General features: G+C 61.2%; 1 protein-coding gene across 7 annotated transcripts in view; it reads left to right on the top strand.

Moving 5' to 3' along the window:
* Positions 1 to 19189, top strand: part of MAD1L1 (mitotic arrest deficient 1 like 1) — a 319048-nt gene extending 299859 nt beyond the window's left edge. For 4 of the 7 annotated variants that reach the window (XM_032394014.1, XM_032394012.1, XM_032394015.1 and 1 more), the window contains one exon: positions 18661 to 19189. In XM_032394014.1, coding sequence (XP_032249905.1) covers positions 18661 to 18819 — 159 coding nt within the window. In that variant the 3' untranslated portion in view covers positions 18820 to 19189. The remainder of the gene's footprint in view (positions 1 to 18660) is intronic. The other 3 variants (XM_032394013.1, XM_032394017.1, XM_032394018.1) reach the window with 1 other exon arrangement.
* The last annotated feature ends 766 nt before the right edge of the window (positions 19190 to 19955 follow it).

Here is a 19955-nt window from a genome sequence, read left to right as displayed (position 1 = left end):
AAATTAGATCCCCTTAAGGTCGCACACTCTGCTGGAAAATTAACGAGTGTTTTCCAAATAAGAGCGTGGCTGCTTCTGCCTGGAGGGTTGTTGCTTGTCTTGAAGGACCGGGCCCGCGTGAGCCCTTGTTTCATACGCTGTCACACTCTGCGTCCCCAGAGCGTGGCCCCAGCAGCCAGCGTGGCATGGGCCCATGCTGCTCACACCACCCAGGCCCCCAAAGCCACGTCGCCCCAAGTCAGGGCCCGTGCCGCTTTCCCCATCGGGACCTCTTGGGGCCCAGGCAGGAGGCAGGAGCTTTCTCTCCGAGGTTATACCTGTGTGGCGTCAGGCCTGGGGTTGTGCAAACCCAGCAAGGCCTTCACAGCCCTGCCCTGGTGGCCGTCAGCTCTGTCGGTGCAGCCGCAAGGGGCGAGGAGGCATGTGGACCCCGGGAGGCCCGGCCCCCCCGGCAGCCCTGAGCCCCCTGACCCCCGCGGGGCTCTCCAGGTGACTCTCTACACCTGCATCACGACGAGAATCGGGAAGGGCGCAGACGATCCCCGTAGTGGAATAGAGGAGGAACGGGACGTGGGAACTGTAGCCCTCCGTCAGCCGCACCCAGCGCCGGACCGCGTGGCCTCGACACCCCTGTGATGCTCACACGTACGCGGCACGCACCCATGCTGGGCACACGCTCGCACGCCTAGAAGGAGGACAGAGGAATGCAGCGGCGCCGTTCCTGGGGTGTCGTTCCCAGGGAGGGGGCGGTGGGTGACCGGCTGTTATCTTTGTGTTTTCCTAAGCAACCGATCGAAAGAGCGTTATTTTATATCATGGCTTACACATGAGCAGCGGCTGTCCTGTGGGGACCTAGGCTGGTGCCCTGTGGGCGGCTCGGGCTCCCGCGCGGGGACATGGCACCCGGGATGCTGTGGACGTGAGGTCATCGCAGGCCCTGGACTTATCCTTGCTGGACCCAAATTAAGTGAAATCGTTCTCCTTCCCTGACCCGACCGCGTCCCAGGGTGGTCAAGGGCAGGCCAGGGTCTCAGGCACGAACCCCTGCAGTCCCCCTCCCCCCGTCCTCTGCCTTCCCCCTGCTCCTGGCAGCCTGCCCGTGAGAGAAGCCTCTGTGAAAGCATGGCCAGGAACGGTAACCGGCCTCAGCCGCTGAGGAGTGTGGGGTGGGCTGGGTTTCCAGGGTTCAGAGTAGCTGGAAACTCCCAGTTTTTATGTTGGATTCCCTCATTTTAAAACATTGCGTCGCGTTTATAAACGACACTCTGGATCAAACCCCATGGGACAAGGTCTCCCCCTGGGAAGTGACGTAAAGCTGCTCCTTCCGGCCTGGGGAGGGGGGTCCTGGCCACGGCTCTGTGCATGGGGCTGCTGGAGGGCAGCGACCAGGACGCCTGTCCCACCCTTTGTTGGCTGCAGCCCTGGGCTCCCCGGGCCCGCCTGAGCGGCACCCCGGCCCCGACCCCTGGTTTGTTGTCCCGTTGATGATGCCGCGGCTCGGGCTGCGCCACCACATTTGGATGTGTCCTGAGAGAAATTTGGTGCTTGCTCAGTGGAAGAGGACAGACTCCAGTGGGGACAGATACGTGCTCTTCAAACACTCCAAGGAGAGGAGTGATTTCCCTTTCCCAGGACAGGCAGGAATGTTCGAGGCCTTTAGAAAATCATTTCCGAAGTTAAATCACAGGAAGATACCTGCCGGATGTGAGCAGATTACTTGTATTCCATTCTTGGGGCCGAGGAGCAAATGGCTGCAGAATATGTTTTGAAATTTCTTTTTCCAATGAATGTGGTCAATGAAAATGCAGACTTATCAGCAGGACATGAAATCTCTTATTGCAAGATGAAGAAAATCCCATAATATAACTCAAGCCCCGTGAAACGGGTCTGAAAGCAAATAGCAGCTTCGTGCAGCCTAAGGTGCTGATGAGCTGGAAAATGCACGTCACACATTTTGCACACGCAAATTGCATCAGTCCGAGCATTTTTTGCAAAGAATGAAGGACTTCCTCCCTTTGGCTTTTATTGTCTGGGGGCAGGGAAGCAGCGTGCATGCTGTGTGTTGGCCGCAGAGTGAGGGGCCGGTCTGCTCAGGTGTTGAATAATGCAGGTGCGCACACAGCATCTTCTTCCCGGGGCCAGACATGTGGCGAGGGAGCCCAGGACCCTTCGCTCTCAGCTGGCTCTTTGTCTGAGGGGTGGGGAGGGGAGAGACCTTGGTTCCAATGACCCCACCATCCTGGCAGCCACTTCCTGTCCTGCTTCCTCTTCTTGGGCTGGACGATCTGTGGGCCCCATATCACCCCTTGGTTTGGGGACACCTTGGGTGCAAATGACTCTTGTTTGATGGGTGTCCTTGGGTCTGGGTGTCCTCCACCCTGGTGGTGAGACTCTGCCCCATGACGGCAGCCTGCTCTCGCCCTGGCTGTGCTCCCTGGAGGGCGGATGGAGCCCCTGTGGGAAGGGGCAGAGGACGGCCTGGAGACCCGCCGTCCCCCTCCCGTGGCTCAGCTGCCATTTAGCTCCTCCCGCAGTTCTGGGTGGCATGCCTTGGAGGAAGCACCCCCAGAGTGTGGCCGCAGGGAGAGGCCCCTGCCTGCTGGTTCTGTGGTCAGGGGCCGTCACCTAGCACCAGCCGCCGTCTCCCCGGGCCCCGTGGACAGAGCCAGGGTGGGTGGCCCGCGGTGCTTCGCGCACCTGGCCCGAGGCGTGCTGGTCGGCCTGCTCCTTTCTGCGAACGGAGAGCAAGACGGGCCAGTGGGTTGGGTTCCTTTCCGTTTTTGGGTTGCTGACTTCTCAGCCGTGGGCAGTGAAGGAGCCGGGAGGGCTGCCTAATTGGCCGAGGTCAGAGCTGCAGTCTCCCCTGCGTCAGTATTCTGGGCACAGCTGTGCTGGAACGCGAGTCCCTGCCTCCCACGGGCTGGGAATAAGTAGTGGGCCTCCCAACCCCCCGGCTGGCACGCTGCCCGGCGGCCAGTGAGTCTGCCAGGAGGGGTCGTGGGAAGCAGGGGACCCCTGTCCGAGCCCTCCCCAGCCCCTGCAGCCCACCTGCACAGCGCCCGTCCCGAGCCTGCAGCCCTGCGTGGTGCCCGCGCCCGGCACGAGCGAGGCCGGCCCTAAGCGTCACCGCGGTCCCCTCCCCTGTCTGGCCACACAGACTCCCGATGGAGGTGACAGTGACCGTTGGCTCTCTGCCCACTCACAGCTCACTGGCCATGCGTCTGGACAGCAGCGTGCAGGGTGGTTGTCCTGCCCCTGTTCGTGGTGGAGACGCCAGAGCCCAGGGAGGCAGGCCGTCCTAGCCGAGCTCAGAGCCCCTCACCTCTGGCGCATGCCCCCCCGCCCAGAAGCCCCAAAAGGAAGATGGAGTCAGTGACGGGGACCCTCTGCACAGTGCCCGGCGCGAGCTGAGGCACGTCAGGTCATCCTGGGGGCAGCCCTGGGCTCCCGTGTCACCCCAACCCCTCCCTCTGCCTCAGGGCAAAGAGAAACGCTGGGGGAGGTGCCGGCCCCCAGCCGTACCGCAGCCCCCACTGCTGCACGGGCTCCGTATGCCCCACCTGCCCCCGCACGGCCGCGGCAGCCTCTGCCCGTTGGGCGCCCACGGTCCCCCGCTGGATTCCTGCCACCGTCCCTCCAGCCAGCGGCTGGGCTCAGGCCCAGGCCCGCCATCACGGGGTCCTGCCGCAGGTCACGGACGGGCCTGCAGAAGTGTGCGCAACCTCTGCCTCCCAGAGCCTGTGGGAGCCGGGCCCGCGGCGCAGCCCGACAGCGCGGGGGAGGCCAGGGACACCAGCCCAGGTGCGGCCAGAACCGCTGGCGCTTTCTTTAGTTCCTTTTCACTGTAGTGAAATTGCGCTGATTTGCGTGAACGTTCAGGGGTTGCTTCCGCTCGCTGACGCCTCAGAGGCTCTTTCCCGTCGGGTAGGGGTGTTTGCAGAGACCGGACTCTGGAGCGCCCCTCCACGCGGCGGCGGGATGGCAGCGGCCCTAGCAGGCAGGGTGGGGGGAGGTTCTCAGTCCTGACGCGCGGCCCCGTCCTGGTCTGGGGCAGGCCGCCCGCACGGTGCACCAGCGGGGTGGGTCTCCTCGGGGACCAGGCCCCACCAGACCTGCCACTTTGGGAACGAGAATGGTGCCTGAATCGCCACCCCGTCTTTGTTTTTGACTCCTTCATAGGAGGGGAAAAACTCAGTAGGATCCATGCACTCTGGCGATGAGATGTTTTAATTGTATCTTAAAATAGGATTGCAGTAAAGAACACTGAAGTGTGACTAACCAACGGTATTTAAGGAAGGCCCAGCACAATCAGCCGGGCAGGCCCGTAAAGTCTGTCCAGTCCCTGAGCCGCGGCCCTCAGTGAGCACGCCAGAGACGGCGCCCACCCGGCCCGCCCAGGAGCCTTTCCCGGGTGCAGCCCGGCCATGCAGGGAGCAAGGGGAAGGTCGCTGCTCCGTTCAGTTGATTGATCGCCATCATAGAAGCTGTGGGTTCTCCGGGGAAGACGGAGGAGGGAGGGAGGTGCCCCGGGGGGCTCAGCGGACGCTCCCAGAGCAGGAGGACCGTGTAGTCTTGAGCCCCCACCACAGACGTGCTGGCGGGCTTGCTGGGGACCTCACCTCGGCTGAGGGTCCCAGGTGGGCTTTCTACTGAGCCACAGGCAGGGCGGAGGTGCACGCGGCCTCCCAATACCCCAGCAGCCCAATGCTCACCTCCCCTTGGCAGGAGGGAGGAGGGGGCACGTAGTAGGTGCTCGGCAAGTGTCTAAAGAGCGAGTGGCCACAGGGCCGTGGGCAAGGAAAACCGAGGAGGTGGGCAGTGTGTCCTCGGCCGGGCCAAGCCATCCCAGGAGGCTCCGGGAGACCATCGGCTATGGAACACCCCTCCCATGTGGGGGTCCCAGGACTTATGCGCTTCCAGGTCCTTTCCCACCGCCGGGAGTCTGAAACGTGGCCCCCGAGTGTGGATCGGAGCCTGAGCTCCTTGCCGGGATTGCAGAGGGCTGGGGGCCTGGAGACAGATCATCTGGGGAAGGGCCGGGTTTCCGCCGGGGCCACGGGCACTATGGCCACGTAGAAGCCAGAGCACAGGTCGGAAGGGCCGAGTGTGACTTGTGGAAATCTGTTGCCTCTGTCTCTCTTGCTTAATTACCGGCATGGCAGTTGCAGAGTTGAAATGCGGCTTAAAAAGCCTTTGTGAGTAATTAGTGTCAGAAACACAAGATCTACAAAGCCATAAACTCACAGCTTGGTGATATCACCAAGTACTAATTAAAAAAGAAAAAAGAAAATCTCCTTTCATGATCAGATTTTCAGCCTTGCCAAAGATGAAAAATAAGGCAATTTGCAGATGATACCAACACCAAAGGGGTGAGCGGGGTGGTCGGCACGGGGACAGGATCCAGCCTCGACTCAGGGGCAGACATGGGCCTGAGAGATGGGGTCTCCTCCCCCAGCAGAACCCCACACACAAGCAGCGGTCCCTCGTTCCGGGGGGAGGGACGCCCAAGTCACACCCTGAGGGAATGTGCCCCGGCTTCGGGTCGCCCAGCCTCTCTGCTCTGTACCCCCTCGGAGGAGGAGCGCCTCGCCGGGCGCGGGGAGCTGGGAACCAGGGGCCGGGGACGGTGCGAGGCCTGCCCGGGGCTGAGCCGTCGTATTGGCTTCTCCCGACCCCGACAGAAAGCAGTTGGCCTGGAAGCTCCGGAGCAGAATGGACTCCGGTCATCGGGGTGGAGACTGCTTTATCTCCAGCTCTCACGGCCTCGGGAGGGCAAGGGCCGGGCAGGCTGCGCGAGGACGCAGGGCTGCTCGGGCTGCGCGGCACGAACGGCGGGTTCCTGTTCCCACGGCTACCAGGCTGTGCACCGCTTCGTGCGCGGCTCCCCCGGCAGGGCCTGCATCTGCCACACGCCGGCGGGTGAGCCTCAGCGTGACCGTGGAGGTGGGACTTTCTGGAAGTCCACAGCAGCCACGGGCAGTACCCGGTGCGCAGCGTCATGACTGTGCTGGTGCCCGCGGGCGCCCGGGCCACCAGTCACGCTCGCTGGCCGCCTGCGAGGCGCGGGCTTCCGGGAACAGCCCGGCCCGGCCGGTGCAGGTGAGAGGCTGCGGGTCCACGGTCCAGACCGACCGGCAGACGCGCCAGGCTCCCCCAGCCAGTGCTCGTGCGGCCGACGCGGGACCTGCAGCCCGTGCCCAGCGGTGGTGGCGGAGAGAGGCAGCTCGGGCCCGGTAGGGGAGAAGTCCCCGCGCCCATGCAGGCTGCTCCGTCGACGGCGCAGGCCCCTCGGCGCCCCGGGGCCCTCGGCTGCCGGCTTACTGTAGATGGACGACGGCCTGCTGCTGACGGAAACAGACGCTGTACCACCCGGCGCCAGGACCCCGTCAGTTTCTCCCAAACGTCACAGGCGTGCAGAGGGGCCGGGAAGCCCCGGCGGAGGGCCAGACTCTGGGGCGGGCACACGGTCGTCCTGCCGGGAGGAGGGGCGGCGCCTCCCACAGCAGGACCGTGCGCCCTGGCTGTGCCGGGAGGGCCGGGCAGGCGTCTGTGTGCCGGGGCCACCCTCCCTCCACTACTCTCTCCAGGTCAGGTGGTGTCCCCCCTCCAGCTCTGTTCTTTAGATTTGCTTGTTGTTTGCATTTCCGTACTCGTTTTAGGCTCCTCTGGTCAACGTGTACAATACAAGTCTGCTGCGGTTTTGGTTAGGGTTGCACTGAGCTCCTAGGTCCATCGTAACAACACGGGGTCCAGAGAACGATTCTGCACTGTCTTTTAGTTTATAAATACAGTTATATTTATCCCTAAGTGTTTCATGTTTTGATGGTATTGTAAAAGGTTTGTCGCTAGTATGTCGAAGCAGTTCATTTTTTGTGTATTGATCTCTTATTTTGCAAGCTTAGTAACCTCATGTATTGGTTCTAGTAGCTTTTTAATATATTTGATTGGATTTCCTACACAGACCATGATGTTGTCTGTGAGTAAAGACAGTTGCACTTCTACCTGTCCAAACTGGATGCTTTTGTTTCTTTTTCTCACCTTATTTCCTGGCTAAAGCCTCCAGAATGATGCTGAGCAAGAGTGATGAGCGTGAGCATCCTTGTTCACAACTGGAGGGCGAGCGTTGGATCTCAGGCCGTTGAGTCTGGTGTGAGCCGTGGGTTACCCCCAGCACCATGTGTCACGCTGAGGAAGTTCCCTTCCGATCCTGGTGTGCTGGGAATTGTTTGGAGGAATGCATGGAGGCTTGGGTCCCTGCTTTTTTTCATCTGTTGAGATCATCGTTTGGCTTTTCTTCTTCACTTTGTTAATACATGGAATTACTGTGATTGATTTTCTAATGGACAACCAGCCTTGCCTTTCTGGGATAGACCCCACTTGGTCATGTGTCATCCTCTGTGTCTGTTACTGGACACACAGTGCTTACTGTTTGTTTCACCGGGGACGCCACCCAGCCTTGGAGAGTTTTTTGAGAGGTTTTCCGTAGCGGATGCAGGAGAGTTCAGGCTATCCATCTCCTTTGTGGTGAGTTTTGTTAGTTTGTGTCTTGCAGAGAATTGGCCCATGTACACGGTTGCTCGTCATGTTCCCTGTTGTCTTTCCGACATCGGTGGGACCCAGTGCCGTCACTCCTGTGTTCCGTGACACCGTCAAGTGTCTTCTCCATTTTATCCCTAATTAGCGTGGCCAGAGTGTGTCAGCTTCGTTAATCTTCTCAGACCACTTTGGGTTGTGTTTTTTCTGTTGTTTTTCTGCTATTTCATTGATTTCTGCTTTGATCTTTGTTTCCTGTCTTCTCATGTAGGGTCTAATTTGCCCTTTTTATTTTAGTTTCTTAAGGTGGAAGCTAAAGTCATTGATTGAGTGCTTGCTTCTTTTCTCATGTAGACATTTAGTGCTAAAATTTTACCCCAAGTTCTTCTTTGGTGATTCCACAAATTCTGGTATTTTGTTCTTATCTTCATTCAGTTCAAATTACTTAGTGGTTTCCCTTTTGTTTCCTTCTTTGGCCCAGAGGTTTCTTAAAAGTAGGTTACTAAGTTCCCAAATATTGTGAAAATTTCCAGATACCTTTCTGTTATTAGTTTCTGACTTAATTTCATTGTGGTCAGAGAACATACTTTGCATGACATGAATCCCTTTAAAGTCACTGAAATGTGTTTTAAGGTCCAAAATGTTGTCTGTCTAGGTAAATGTACTTGAAAATAATGTGTATTCTGCCAGAGGGTGTGCTATAAACATCAGTTATGTCGAGTTCTTTGATAATATTGTCAAATCTCTTATCTTCCATCTATCAAAATCTTGCCAGTTTTCTATGTTTTCTATCAATTAAAGAGTGACAGGTGTTGACATCTCTGACTGTAATTCTGGATTTGCCTGTTCCTTTTTGTATTTCTGTCATTTCTTACTCCATGTATAAATTAGTCCCTTCATCATTTCGAAACGACCTTTATCCCCGGTGATACTCTTTGCTCTGAAATCCACCCCGTCTGATGTCTGCGCAGCCACAGGATTCTGGCTAATGTGCGTACGGCAGATCTTCTTCGTCCTTTTACTTTTGAGCTACTCGTGCCCTCATGTTTGCAGTGTGTTTCTTACGAGCCACTTGTGGCTTCTGTGTCCAGTCTGCAGTCCCGGCCTTTCTGCCAGGCTCTTTAGACCATTCACGTCTACCGATTCCTGCTCCGACTAGGTTCGAGCGCGTCAGCTCACTGTTCTCTTTGTGCCTTGACCTTTGCACCTCTCTCTCTGCCTTCCTCTGGACTAGCTGAACATTTTATACGAGTTCTTGTATCCCTTTCTCTGACTTACTGTCTATAATTCTTTGTGTTACTGTGCGGGCTGCTACGGGATGTCACGTGCGTCTTATCTCAGCCTGCACGTGACGTGGGCGTGAGAACCCCATCGAGCCCACCCTGTCTGCGTGCACCCCGCCGACCCGGCTCCCGCCTTCCTGCCGAGTCCGCCCCTTGAAACACACTCGGCACACGTCCAGTGAGCCTCAGCACACACTGTGACGATTGCCGTGTGAGCGCCCAGTCGTCCTTCGGAGAGATTTAAGTGACGCGCAGATGTTGTCACGTGTCATTCGCTGAAGGGACAAGGCCCAATCTCTCCTTTCCGCGTGAACCCGTATTTTCAGCTTCCTCATCCTGAGGCCGTTCTCACGTTCTGAACGACATTCGGGTGGAATTCCGGGTTCCCTGGTTTTGGGTTTGTTGTTCTTCCCGCACTCCTCAGGTGTTGCTCCCGCGCGACGCGTCCGTGGCGCCCCCGTCCTTGCGCCTCTGTGTTCGTGTGTCTGGTTTCCTCTGACTGTTTTCAGGATGTTGGTTTATCAGTTATGATGCGCTTCGGTGTCATTTCCTTCACTTCCCTTCTGTGCTTGGGGTTCATCGGACTTCTCGGATCTGCCATGTTAATAGTTTTCGTCACGTTTCAGGTGTTTGGGGCCGTTCTTTTTCGAGGATATTTTTTCCGTCCTCCTGTGTCAGCCGTCTGTCACAGAACGAGCATGGTGGCGGGTGGCTCTCGAAGGTCCACACTGCAGCCACCTTGAGTCTCCTGGGGAGGCACTGGCTCCCAAGCTCGCTCACATGGGTGTGGGCGAGGCTCAGTTCCTCGCGGGCCCTTGGCCAGAGGCCCCCTTCCGTTCCCCGTCACGTGGACAGCTCACGACGTGGCAGCTCGCTTCATCAGTCTGTTGTAACATGAGTGAGTTAACGTCCAAGGTGGGAGCACAGACACACTGAGGGGAGTCAGCTCAGAGAGGTGAGGTGAGGTGCCACGGGCACACAGCGAGTGGGAGGGACGACCACAACTGGAGCTCCGGTGTCCAGCTGGGTCACTGCCGTTCCTGCAGCCAGTCTGCAGACCATTGGGTTGCCCCGTGAGCTCCACACAGTCGCTCCGCATGGCCCAGCTGGTCTGGATGGGAGAGATGAGGGGCTTCCTACGGGTCTGCGGCATTGCACTTGAGGGCCGCTGGGGGACACGTGGTCCAGCCCATCTGACCCAGGCTCTCCAGAACACCGGGCCTTCAGAGCCCTCCCGTGGCTCCTTGCACTCAGCCCCCAGCCCCCACAGTTCTCCCCACCTTCCTCCCATGACCGTGTCTGTGTCCCAGGACTCCCTGCACATTCCCACCCCCCCGGGGGTCCTGTCTGTGTGCAGGGCCGGGAAGGAGGCCTGGGCCAGGAGTGGAGAAGCCGGGGGGAGCCAGGCCCTGCACCCACGACCTATGATGGACGAGGCTGCTGGAAGGGACCCTGGGTCCTCATGCCCGTGGGCGCCCTCCTGCCCCTCCCTCGCAGGCTGCAGGAACAGCTGCATAAACTGGAGCGCCGTAGGAAAGACGCAGTGCTGTATAAATAGAATAATAATAATAACTGTGGGCTTGAGATGGATCTGCAACTGTGGGGGCGCCTGGCCTCGCCCTCCCCGCAAATCACACTTGAGAGAGGTCGCCCCTCGCCGGGCGGTAATTCCAGCAACGCCGGTATAATTAGAACGTGCAGCATTGAGACGTTTTCTCGGCACAATTAAGCAGGGATAATTGGGCGAGCTGTTTCCCTGCGTGCTGGACATGCTCTTTGCCAGCACGTTCTTTGGAACTTCATGCCGGGACAGCCTCCTCAGCATTCTGTCCAGCTTGTCCTGACCCACTTGCCACCGTGTCTCTCTGCCTGTTGGTTCACGCGGCGGCATCTGCCCAGGCCTGCCCACGTAGGCGGTCCCGAGGAGAACAGCCATGCACCGGAGCCGGGGGCCTGCAGGGCGTTCTGGGGGCCCCCTGGGCGGCAGCGGCGGGAAGGTCCTCCACACCCAGCCTGGCCTCGAGGGTGCGGGGGCAGTCGCAGTGGACAGAGAGGGAGACCACGCCCACGGGGTGGCCGGTGGCCTGGGGGGGCCGGGCGTCGGGGTCGGGGGCTGGGACGGTCTTCTAGGCAGTAGGAGCAGCTGTGTGTAGGCGGAAAACCGTCCTAGTGGCCAGCATGGACGAGGCATCCCGCCTCCCCACGCAGAGCACAGGTGGGCCAGGCAGTGTGGCGACTGGCACCACGCCCTGTGGCCTCGAGGCCCAGAGCACCTTGGGGCAGGGAGCATCTGGCCTCTGCGCGTGCCCACAGGCGGGGTGCTTGGAGGGGGGCAGCCAGGTGCCCCTCCAGGGCCGAGCTCACGCTCGCCCTACAGACCAGCAGGCGGCGACAGGTGCCGTGGCGGGTGTCCCCACCACAGCTGGGTCTCGCACAGGCCCCGGGCCCCAGCCGGCCGGTGAGCCCACACACGGGCACGTGTCTGTGGCAGGGAAGGTGTGTGCTTATTCACCTGTTCTCGGAACTCCTCAGCTCCCGTAGATGTCATTTGACAGGACTTCTGATTACAGATAGAATGTGCAGTCACAGAAAAACCTGGGAAGTGCAGAAAACCGTGAGGGGCCACGTTTCATCTGCACTCTCTGAGCTAACCACGGTTACGTTTCATTGTTTATGTGCCCTTTCTCTGGGTGTGAGTGTGAACAAGGGTGAGCGTGATCCACCGCAGTGCACGCTCGCGGGGCTTTCTCCAGCACGGAAGTTCAAGGTGGTTTCCTGACGACGTGGTGAGGCCGCTCTCCCCAGATCACCTGTGAGCGCGTGACAGCTCTAAGGATGCGTCAGACTCTCAGCTGGAGAAACCCAGATTCTCTGTGAAGCGGGGAGCACTTTCATATCCTCACAGCCTGCTCAGTGCAGAGACTCTCCTCCGGCGGCTCTGAGAGCAGGTGTGTGCGTGCAGCCCAGGTGCACGGGCCTGGTCCCCGGCGGGGGAGGCCCATCCTCTCACGGTGGAAGACCTGTCCCCGTGGACTGGGCTCCAGCGGGTCTCCGCTGGGTGCGTCCCCTCGAGCCAGGAGCTCTCACACACCCGAGCTCTTTGTCTCCTCAGCCATGCCCGGTGTGCACGCAGGACCCGAGGTTTGCCAGAGTGCCCAGGGTCGCACGGCTTCCAGGTGTGAAGCCACGGTCAGAAGCTAGGTCTGACCAACCGCAGGGCCCGGATGTTGGACCTCTGCCCCTGGGCCGGCACCCAGAGGAGGCTGCCAGGTGGAGGGGTCAGCAGAGAGGCGTTGGGCAGGTAGCGTCTGAGTGTGGGGATGCTGTTTACCCGCCAAGGCCCGGGGTGCATGTGAGTGGTGGCAGGGAGGGGTGCGGGCAGGAGCACTGAGCACTCTCGGTGCACGCTGGCCCATGGTGCCCGCCCTGCGTTGTCCCCGCATAGCCCCCCTGCCCCCGCTGAAGTGGACAGCACACAGCGTCCCCAGGCTCCCGTGCCTCCCCACCCTCCCTCCTACAGGACGGCCCCGGGGGCAGCGCCGAGGACACGGCCGACATGGGAACGGCCAGGTTTCATGGCAAGCAGGGCCGCCTGGAGCTGTGTCCAGTGAGGTGCCTGCTGCCCACGGATCTGAACATGAGTCTTCATGCCGCTGACCACAGCCACCGATGAGCCTGCCTCCCCCGGGCCTTGCAGCCACGAGCTTCCACCTGGAGCCGGTGGGGGAGCGGAGAGCTGGCCCCCGGGCATCTGAGCGCGTGTGGGCGAGGTGAGGCCGCAGGGCCGCGTGGGGCGGCTGTCCGTGCCTCGCCCACCGCCCTGTGCTGACCGCGGCCGCCTCGTGCCCGCACGTCCTGGGAGTGAAGCAGAGACAGCATCAGAGAGTCACAGAGATAAACGGGCTGTTGCAGCCGTGGCCGGTGCTGTGCAGGAAGGCCCGGCTCAGCGACAGGGCCGCCCCCGCTGCGCCTGGCCTTGCAGGAAGGGCCAGGGCACGGGAGTGCCAGCCCTGGGCCACTCGTGCAGCCCACAGTACCTCCTCCCAGGCGGGCCTGTCCCCCTGCCCTCGGGCCTGTCGGGAGCTAGCGGTGGGCGTGTGCCTGGGGCCCGTCCCACTTGTCCGCCCCTGTTCTGTTCTATGGGTTGTGCTTTTGGGGTCAAGTCTGAGAATTCTTTGCCTGGTTTCATCCTGAAATGGTTCTTCTCTGGGTTTTAAGTTTTTTTTTTTTTTAATGTCTTATGTTTAAGTCCCTGATAGATTTTGAGTTATATTTTGCATGAGGTGTGAGGTTTAAGTCAGAATTCTTTTTTGTCGGCTTAACTAGGAATGTCTAGCTGCTCCAGAACCATCTGTGAAGAGGCCAGCCTCCTCCCTCCGTGGGACGGATCCTGCGCTTGGCTTGAAAGGGTGGATTGGGGTTGTTTGTGCGGCTGTCTTTCGATGTCACTGATGGGCCTGTGCCGCCCCCAGAACCAGGACCTTGCTGTCCGCTCCGCGAGCTGGCTGCATGCGCCGCTCCCAGCCTGCTGAGGGTTTTCGTCAGAGGGGCTTTCCTGGGGCCCCTCCCCGGCCTGTTGTCCCGGCGGCTCACCCTGGCTGGTTCTCCAGCGTCGCACCAGCCTCACGCAGAAATGAGGTGCCCTTGGTCTGGGTGTAGTAATCTGTTTTATACGTTGCCGGATTAGATTGGCTGAAATCTGTGGAGGGTTTTTGCACGTTCTGGACTTTGTGTCTCTGCCGTGCGTGTTGGTATCGGGGAAAATGCTTCTGCACAGGGAAGTGTTCCCTCTGCTCTGTTTTCTGGAAGGGATTGTGTAAAATGGGTATTAATTCTCGTTTGAATATCTGATAACATTCTCCAGTGAAACCATCTGGGGCTGAAGATTTGTTTTTGAGGAGCTTCTTAATTACGAACTTGGTTTTCCTAATGGCTATAGGACTACTCAGGTTATCTACTTCATCTTGACTGAGCTTTGCTGCTCCATGGTTTTCAACGGATTGCTCCGTGCCCAGCTGTCAGATTTATGGGCATAAACGTTTTTTTGTAGTGTTTTCTTATTATTTTTGTAACAGCTCCAGGATCTCATTTCTGATATTGGCAACTTCTGTATTTTCCTATCTCTCTCAGTTTTTTGGGGTTTTTTGTTTTGTTTTTTGTTTTTTGCTGCTTTTCAAAGGACCAGCCTCTCATTTCAGTAGCTCTCTCTCCTGTTTTCAATTCTGTTTATTCCCCCTTGATCTGGACCCTTCCCTTGTTTCTCTGGTCTCTCGAGGTAGAGCCTCAACGCTTGGCAGGGCCACCCCTCCTCTCTAGCAGGGCACCCAGCGCTCCCTGTCCCCCGTGGCTCTGCCCGGTGCACCCCGCAAGTGCGTTTCATCTCACTCGACCCACAGGTCATGGAAGTGTGCTGCATGACCTCTCGTGTCTCTCTGAGGTTTCTGAGTCACTGTGATGTGTGCCGCCATCTGTTTTCAGACCCGAGATGCTCGGGGCCGTCTTGTGTTTCCCTCTGGGAGGTGATGGACCCTTGTCATGACGAGGTGCGATGCTACCATCTCGCAGAAACGATACTCAGCTCCCCGTGTCCTGAGAGAGTAGCGTTTCCGCTCCCTGTTTTATAATTCTGTTGCATTGTGCACATCTCGTCTGTTGAGATCAGGACTTGAGGACCCACACCTTGCAGTGGGTTAATCTCTGGATTCCTCCTGTTTCTTCACTTATGGGATTGTCTTCAGTGCCCTCGCAAAAGGTGATCTTGCACTTGGTGGGCATCCCCTCATGCTTATGCAAGCCTCACCACCCCCTGCAGTTGGGGGACTCGGGAGGGGACCGCCGACGGGGAGCTCTTGTCTCTGCTTTCGGGGGGCAGTTCCCTACTCAGGGCATCTCACAAGAGGAGTGTCACAAAGCACCTGCCAGCTGGGACGCCGCAGGCTTGAGGGGCGGCCAGATGCATTTAATAAGCCCCCTTGGAGCCAGGCATTCCTGTAAGCACCGCACACTTCTCTTACGCCGACCCGCAGCGGCAGAGCACCCCTGCCCGCGATGCCCCCGGCGCCCCTGCACTGGCCCCTCTCCACGATGCACGCCGCGGCAGGCAGACCTCACTGAGGTCTGGGCCGAACCCTTCGAGGGAGGCCCGGCTCTGCCGTCGGAGGGAGAAGGAGGCCCCGAGGCGAGGCCTGGCTGAGGCCTGGGCCGCCGGGGCGCCTGACGGCCAGCTGGTGGGCAGCGCAGGCCGCATTGTGGTGCCCGCCGGCCACACCGCAGCCTGTCACTCCCAGACGCTGGGGCAGAGGAGGCAAAGACCAGCCGTCAGCCCATAAGTATTTCCAGCCACAGCCAACACGTCTTACTGGGCAATTTGCTTCTTAAAAAATTGCTCTCTAATTTTAAGTGAACAGCCCCTAATTAGAGTGATTTACAAGGTACCTGGGGACCGGGTGGTATCTGAACACGACAGAGCCTAGCAGAGACTGATCAGCACTGCGTAGTTCGGGGGCACGTTCTGGCAGCCGCACGATGTCCACACCACCTCGGGCGAGGACCCGGCCCCGGCCCCTCCGACGACGGAACCGGCAGGCGTGGCCAGTGGTAGCTGGCCGGTCGCAAGCCCTCGGCTTTGCCTTGATGTGGGTTGAGATGAGAACGTGGCCCTGGTCACGCCTCCTTCCAGCCTGCCCCCGGCCCGGTGTCGCTGTGTCCGTGGCGTCCTGGCGCATCCGGGATGGGCCTCACGCTGGCTGGTCTTCAGTTGTGCTGTTCCTCGAGACAGGGCTTCGGGGCTGCAGCCGCGAGGGACGTGTGATGCGTGTAAACAAAGCACGGTCAGGGCCCCGCAGCCCACGGGGATCTGGGGAGGCACGCGGAGAACGCCGTTCTTACGCCCGAGCTGCCGGAAGACCACCTCCCATCCCAGGTGGGCAGCGGTCCTGGCCAGGGCCCCAGTGCAGTGGGCAGGGGTCCCCAGTTTAGGGGACGGCTGTCCCTCAGCCGCCGAGCCAAGAGCGTGCATGGCCTCCCTCACCGCCCCCCTGCCACAGCTGCAGAGAATCAGCCCTCCTGACATTTAGGGGAAGAAATTCAGAATTGAGCAGAAGGCAGAAATGAAAGGATTTTCTTGGTAAAAGGTCAGAGTGGTTTCTCTTACTTTTGTTTAAAAATGGTTTGTGTTGAACTATGAAAAGGCTAAATGTAGGAGCGGACGAGGGAACAGGGTCAGCTGCTCGGGGAGGGGTGGGCGCCTAGGGAGGCGGCAGGGGAGCGTCTGGGCTGTGAACCAGACGGGGAGGTGGACAGCGCCGGCACCCTGAGCTCTAACAGCTACTCAGGGCTCATGGGGCGCGCCATCGGAGGGGACACCAGGCAGAGCCGGCTCCAGCTCTGGGGTCACAGAGGGCGCCCGCCTGCCCCTCGGGGGCAGCTCGGGGCCTGGAACATGGGGGCCCACACCTGCCAGGCTGGGCCGGGTCTGAGGCCCGCGGTGTGCAGGGGTGAGCGGGCAGCCCGCTGCAGCTGCTGGGGGAGGGTGGCGCCCGTGTATCTGCTGCGTCCCGAGCTAATGCTGGGACTTCTCCGCGCCCTTGCTGTTCTGCTTGCTCTGGATCAGTGACCACGTGCGAGTGCGGTGGTCTGTGCTTAGCACGTGTTCGAGGCGCATCTGTGGCAGCGGGGCTCAGAGCCTCATTCTTTTGGTGGCCGAGTCCTATCCCGTTGGGGGCACCCCACATTTCGTTCACCTCTCCTCCGCTGACGGTGTTCCCGCTTCTTGGCCCTTAGAAATGGGAGTGCTTGTGGCCGGGCGTCTGTGTGGACCGAGGCTCCAGTCCTCACTGTGCACCCAGGGCCGCACCTGCCCGGTCGTGTGTGTAACCTCGAGGAGCCGTCAGAATGTTCTCACCGGTGGGGGCGCCACTTCCATTCCAGCAGCCGTGCGCAGGCCCTGCCACTCCGCGTCCTCGCCAGCACTGCCGCCCACCGTGGACCGTGGCCATGGCCGTGCTCGTGGACCGTGGCCGTGCTCGTGGCTGTGGTTCCGACTTGCCCTTCCCTGCACGCTGGTGATGCCGCACGGGGTTTCACGTGCTCGTCGGACACCTGCGCGCGTTCTCTGGACAAACACTCGTTAGGATCATTTGCCTCCGTTGTAATTGGGGTGTTCGTCGTGCAGAGGCCGTGGACGCGGACCCCGTGAGCCACGCGGGCTGAGAGCGAGTGTCCTGCAGGCGGGAGCAGTGGGCCACGGGCCAGCCCCGGACAGCCGCCGGCGGTCGTCGGCTCTCTGCGCGCCGTCCGAGGGTCTTGGTACAACCGGTGCCCCCGAGGCGGCACCAGGGAGCGGGCGGGTTGGGTCCCTGCGGAGAAGCCTTTTCTGGTGAGAGCTGTCCAGGAAGGGGGGTCCTCCGTCACCAGGAGTGGGGACTCTCCAGACTGGGGGGCAGCGTGGTCCCCAGCCCGTCCCTGGGCTGACCAGGTTGCATGTGCAGAGTGGGAGGGAAGTTGTTTTTTGGGGGTGCTGACCCTCAGTGACCCCACTCAGCTCCTGACACCCCTTAGGCTGCCCCGCCAGTGCCGCCCACCTCACTGAATGGGGTTCAAGGGCCACAGGCTTCTGTCTCACAAACACCCCCGTCTTCCCTGGCCCGTGCCCCCAGCTCACCCGGCAGGCAAGAGCCCTGAACGCTCCCCCACCCCTGCTGGAGACGTTCCCAGGGGCCAGCATGGGCCCCAGGCGTTCCTACTCACCCGGCTCAGCCCACTGGCAGGTGCGGCCCATGTCAGGCGGGCAGGGTGCAGTCTGGGCTCAGGCAGCCTCCCCCCGCTTCTGGGAGTCTCTCGGGCACTGTGAGCCCCGTGTCTAAGTGCTCAGGCAGCCTCGGGCCTCGTCCGCGCCCCCAGCTCAGAACCCCTGGCTGTCCTCCACCCCCTCCCCAGGAGCACCTGGCCCTGTGGCCCAGGCCCAGCTCTGCCCAGACCTGCCCTGAGACCCAGGGCAGGCCCCAGCTCCCGGGGCCTTGGTCTCCCCATTTGCACATGAGGGGACAGCCACCTGGTTTTGGGGAGCCCTGCCCTTGGTCCCACACAGTGCTTGGAGCTGAGGCATTTGGAGGTTTGTCTCCATCTCCATGGGATAGACTCGTCTTCCTCCATGGCCTCCCCAGGCCCTGAAGCCGGGACCACACCCCCACTTTGTGCTCTCCAGGACTGCCCAGCCCCCCGGCACCCCACAGCCCTTTCCTGCAGGCCAGCAGAACTCCAGATTCCTGCTCCCTCACTGCACAGACAGGGAAACTGAGGCCCAGAGGTGCATTTTCAGCAAGGCCTACTGAGCGGGGTTAAGCCCAGCAGTGCTGCCAGTGGGAACCCCCTCCTTTCCGTGGCCAACGCGGTGTGACGGGGAAGAAATGGATGTGAACTTGAGTAGCAGCCCCGTGCCCCGCCTGGATGGGAGACACCTCCCGGGGTGGGGTGTCGGACCCCCACCCCAGAGCGCCTCGCAGCCTTCCAGCGCTGTTGGGGAGCGTGCAGGCCACCATCCTCGTGGTGGCTGGGGTCTGAGGATAGGGAAGGCCGGATGGGCCAACCGGGAGGAGCTGTGTTTTAGATTCCAGAAACGTGGGTGAGACCCCCGCCCGCTGGGAAGGGGAGACGCCCGGCCTTGCTGGGCATGGGGGCAGCGCCGTGCCTGTCTGGCCCCCACCCGCACCGACCCTCCAGGGGCAGCTTGGCCCAGCGCTCGTGGGGCAGGGTGTCCGCGGCTCCCCCTGGGGGAGGGGATGGGGCACCCCCAGGCCACCACCGCGCTGACCGCTGTCCTCCCTGTCTCCCGCCCACCTCGCAGGCCACGGGACCCTCGGGCGCCAAGATGCAGCTGCTGGAGACGGCGTTCTCACACTCGGTGCGGGAGCTCATCGAGCTGCACCTGCTGCGCCAGGACAGCATCCCGGCCTTCCTCAGCGCCCTCACCCTCGAGCTCTTCAGCCGCCAGACCGTGGCCTAGCCTGCAGCCGTGCGCCCCGGCGGCGGCCGCACCTCAGCTCCACGGTGCACGTGGGCAGCCGCCCCCATGCACGCAGCCCGGCCCGGGCCGCATGCTGCCCCCTCTGCCCAGGACCCCTGCGAGCTGCCCGGGGGCCCAGCTGCCCAGGGGCCGCCCGCTCTGCAGGGCAGGGGCGCCGCCCTCCTCCTTCCCCAGGATGTGCGGTGCTGCTGCTCTGGCCCGAGGCCTGGGGGCCGAGCCGTCCCAGCCCGCTTCCAGTCCCCGCCCCGGCGTGGGCCCCCACCCAAGCACCGCTCAAACCCAGCCGTGTCGGGGGGCTGCCAGCCAACGTCCCTGCTCCCCCTGAAATAAATTTTGCTCCTCGGCCACCCTGCCCGGCTCGCTGTGTGTGTCTGAGCTGACAGGCTCACTCTGCCGACCCTCCGTTTGGCCCCAGGACAGCCCCTGGACACCAGGGGACAGTGGGTGGCGGCCCAGCGGCCACCATCACCAGCAGAGGAAAGGGAGGAGGTGCTCAGGTGGAGCAGAGAGGTGAAGGCACCTCCCCGACTCCAGACGGGTCGCCCGCCTGCCAAATGGACCGATCTGCTGCCTCGGAGGCCGGCCAGGGAGGCGGCTCCGAGCACCCCCACATAAGTGCTGGCGGCAAGGACTGGCTGGGCCTGCCATGGGGGTGGGGATCTCCCGAAACCCCAGGCCCCATGGGAGAGGCCAGCGGTTCCACAGTCCCACCCTCCTTGGTTTGGTGCCCTCAGGACGAGCAGCGTGCACACAGCCGGGCATTCAGGGCTGAGGTTCCTGCAGGCCAGGCTGGGGGCACGGGGACGGGGGCTGCCTGCATGGGAAGGGGCCCGCATTGCACATGCAGGAGGGACTTCGGCCTCTGTGCTCATAGCTCGGGGCCCGAGGGGGGCTGCTGACCGGGGGCCTAGGAGCTCGGGATGCCTGGGGTGGTGGTCTGCACCCCCCGCCCCCCGCACGGGAGGTTGGGGGACAGAAGACGGATTGCCTGGGGTGGGAGGCCAGAGCCCCACCTCATTGACATGCGCAGCTCCGCACGCCAGGCCTGTCACCAGTCATGGGGAAAATGAGTGCTGACGTCGGCGGCCCCCTGCGTCTGCATGGGTGGTGCCAGC

The sequence above is a fragment of the Phoca vitulina genome, unplaced genomic scaffold (assembly GCF_004348235.1).
Source record: "Phoca vitulina isolate PV1807 unplaced genomic scaffold, GSC_HSeal_1.0 scaffold79, whole genome shotgun sequence".
Lineage (NCBI taxonomy): Eukaryota > Metazoa > Chordata > Mammalia > Carnivora > Phocidae > Phoca > Phoca vitulina.
The sequence above is the reverse complement of the archived record's forward strand: the minus strand, read 5'-3'. Positions and strand labels throughout refer to the sequence as shown.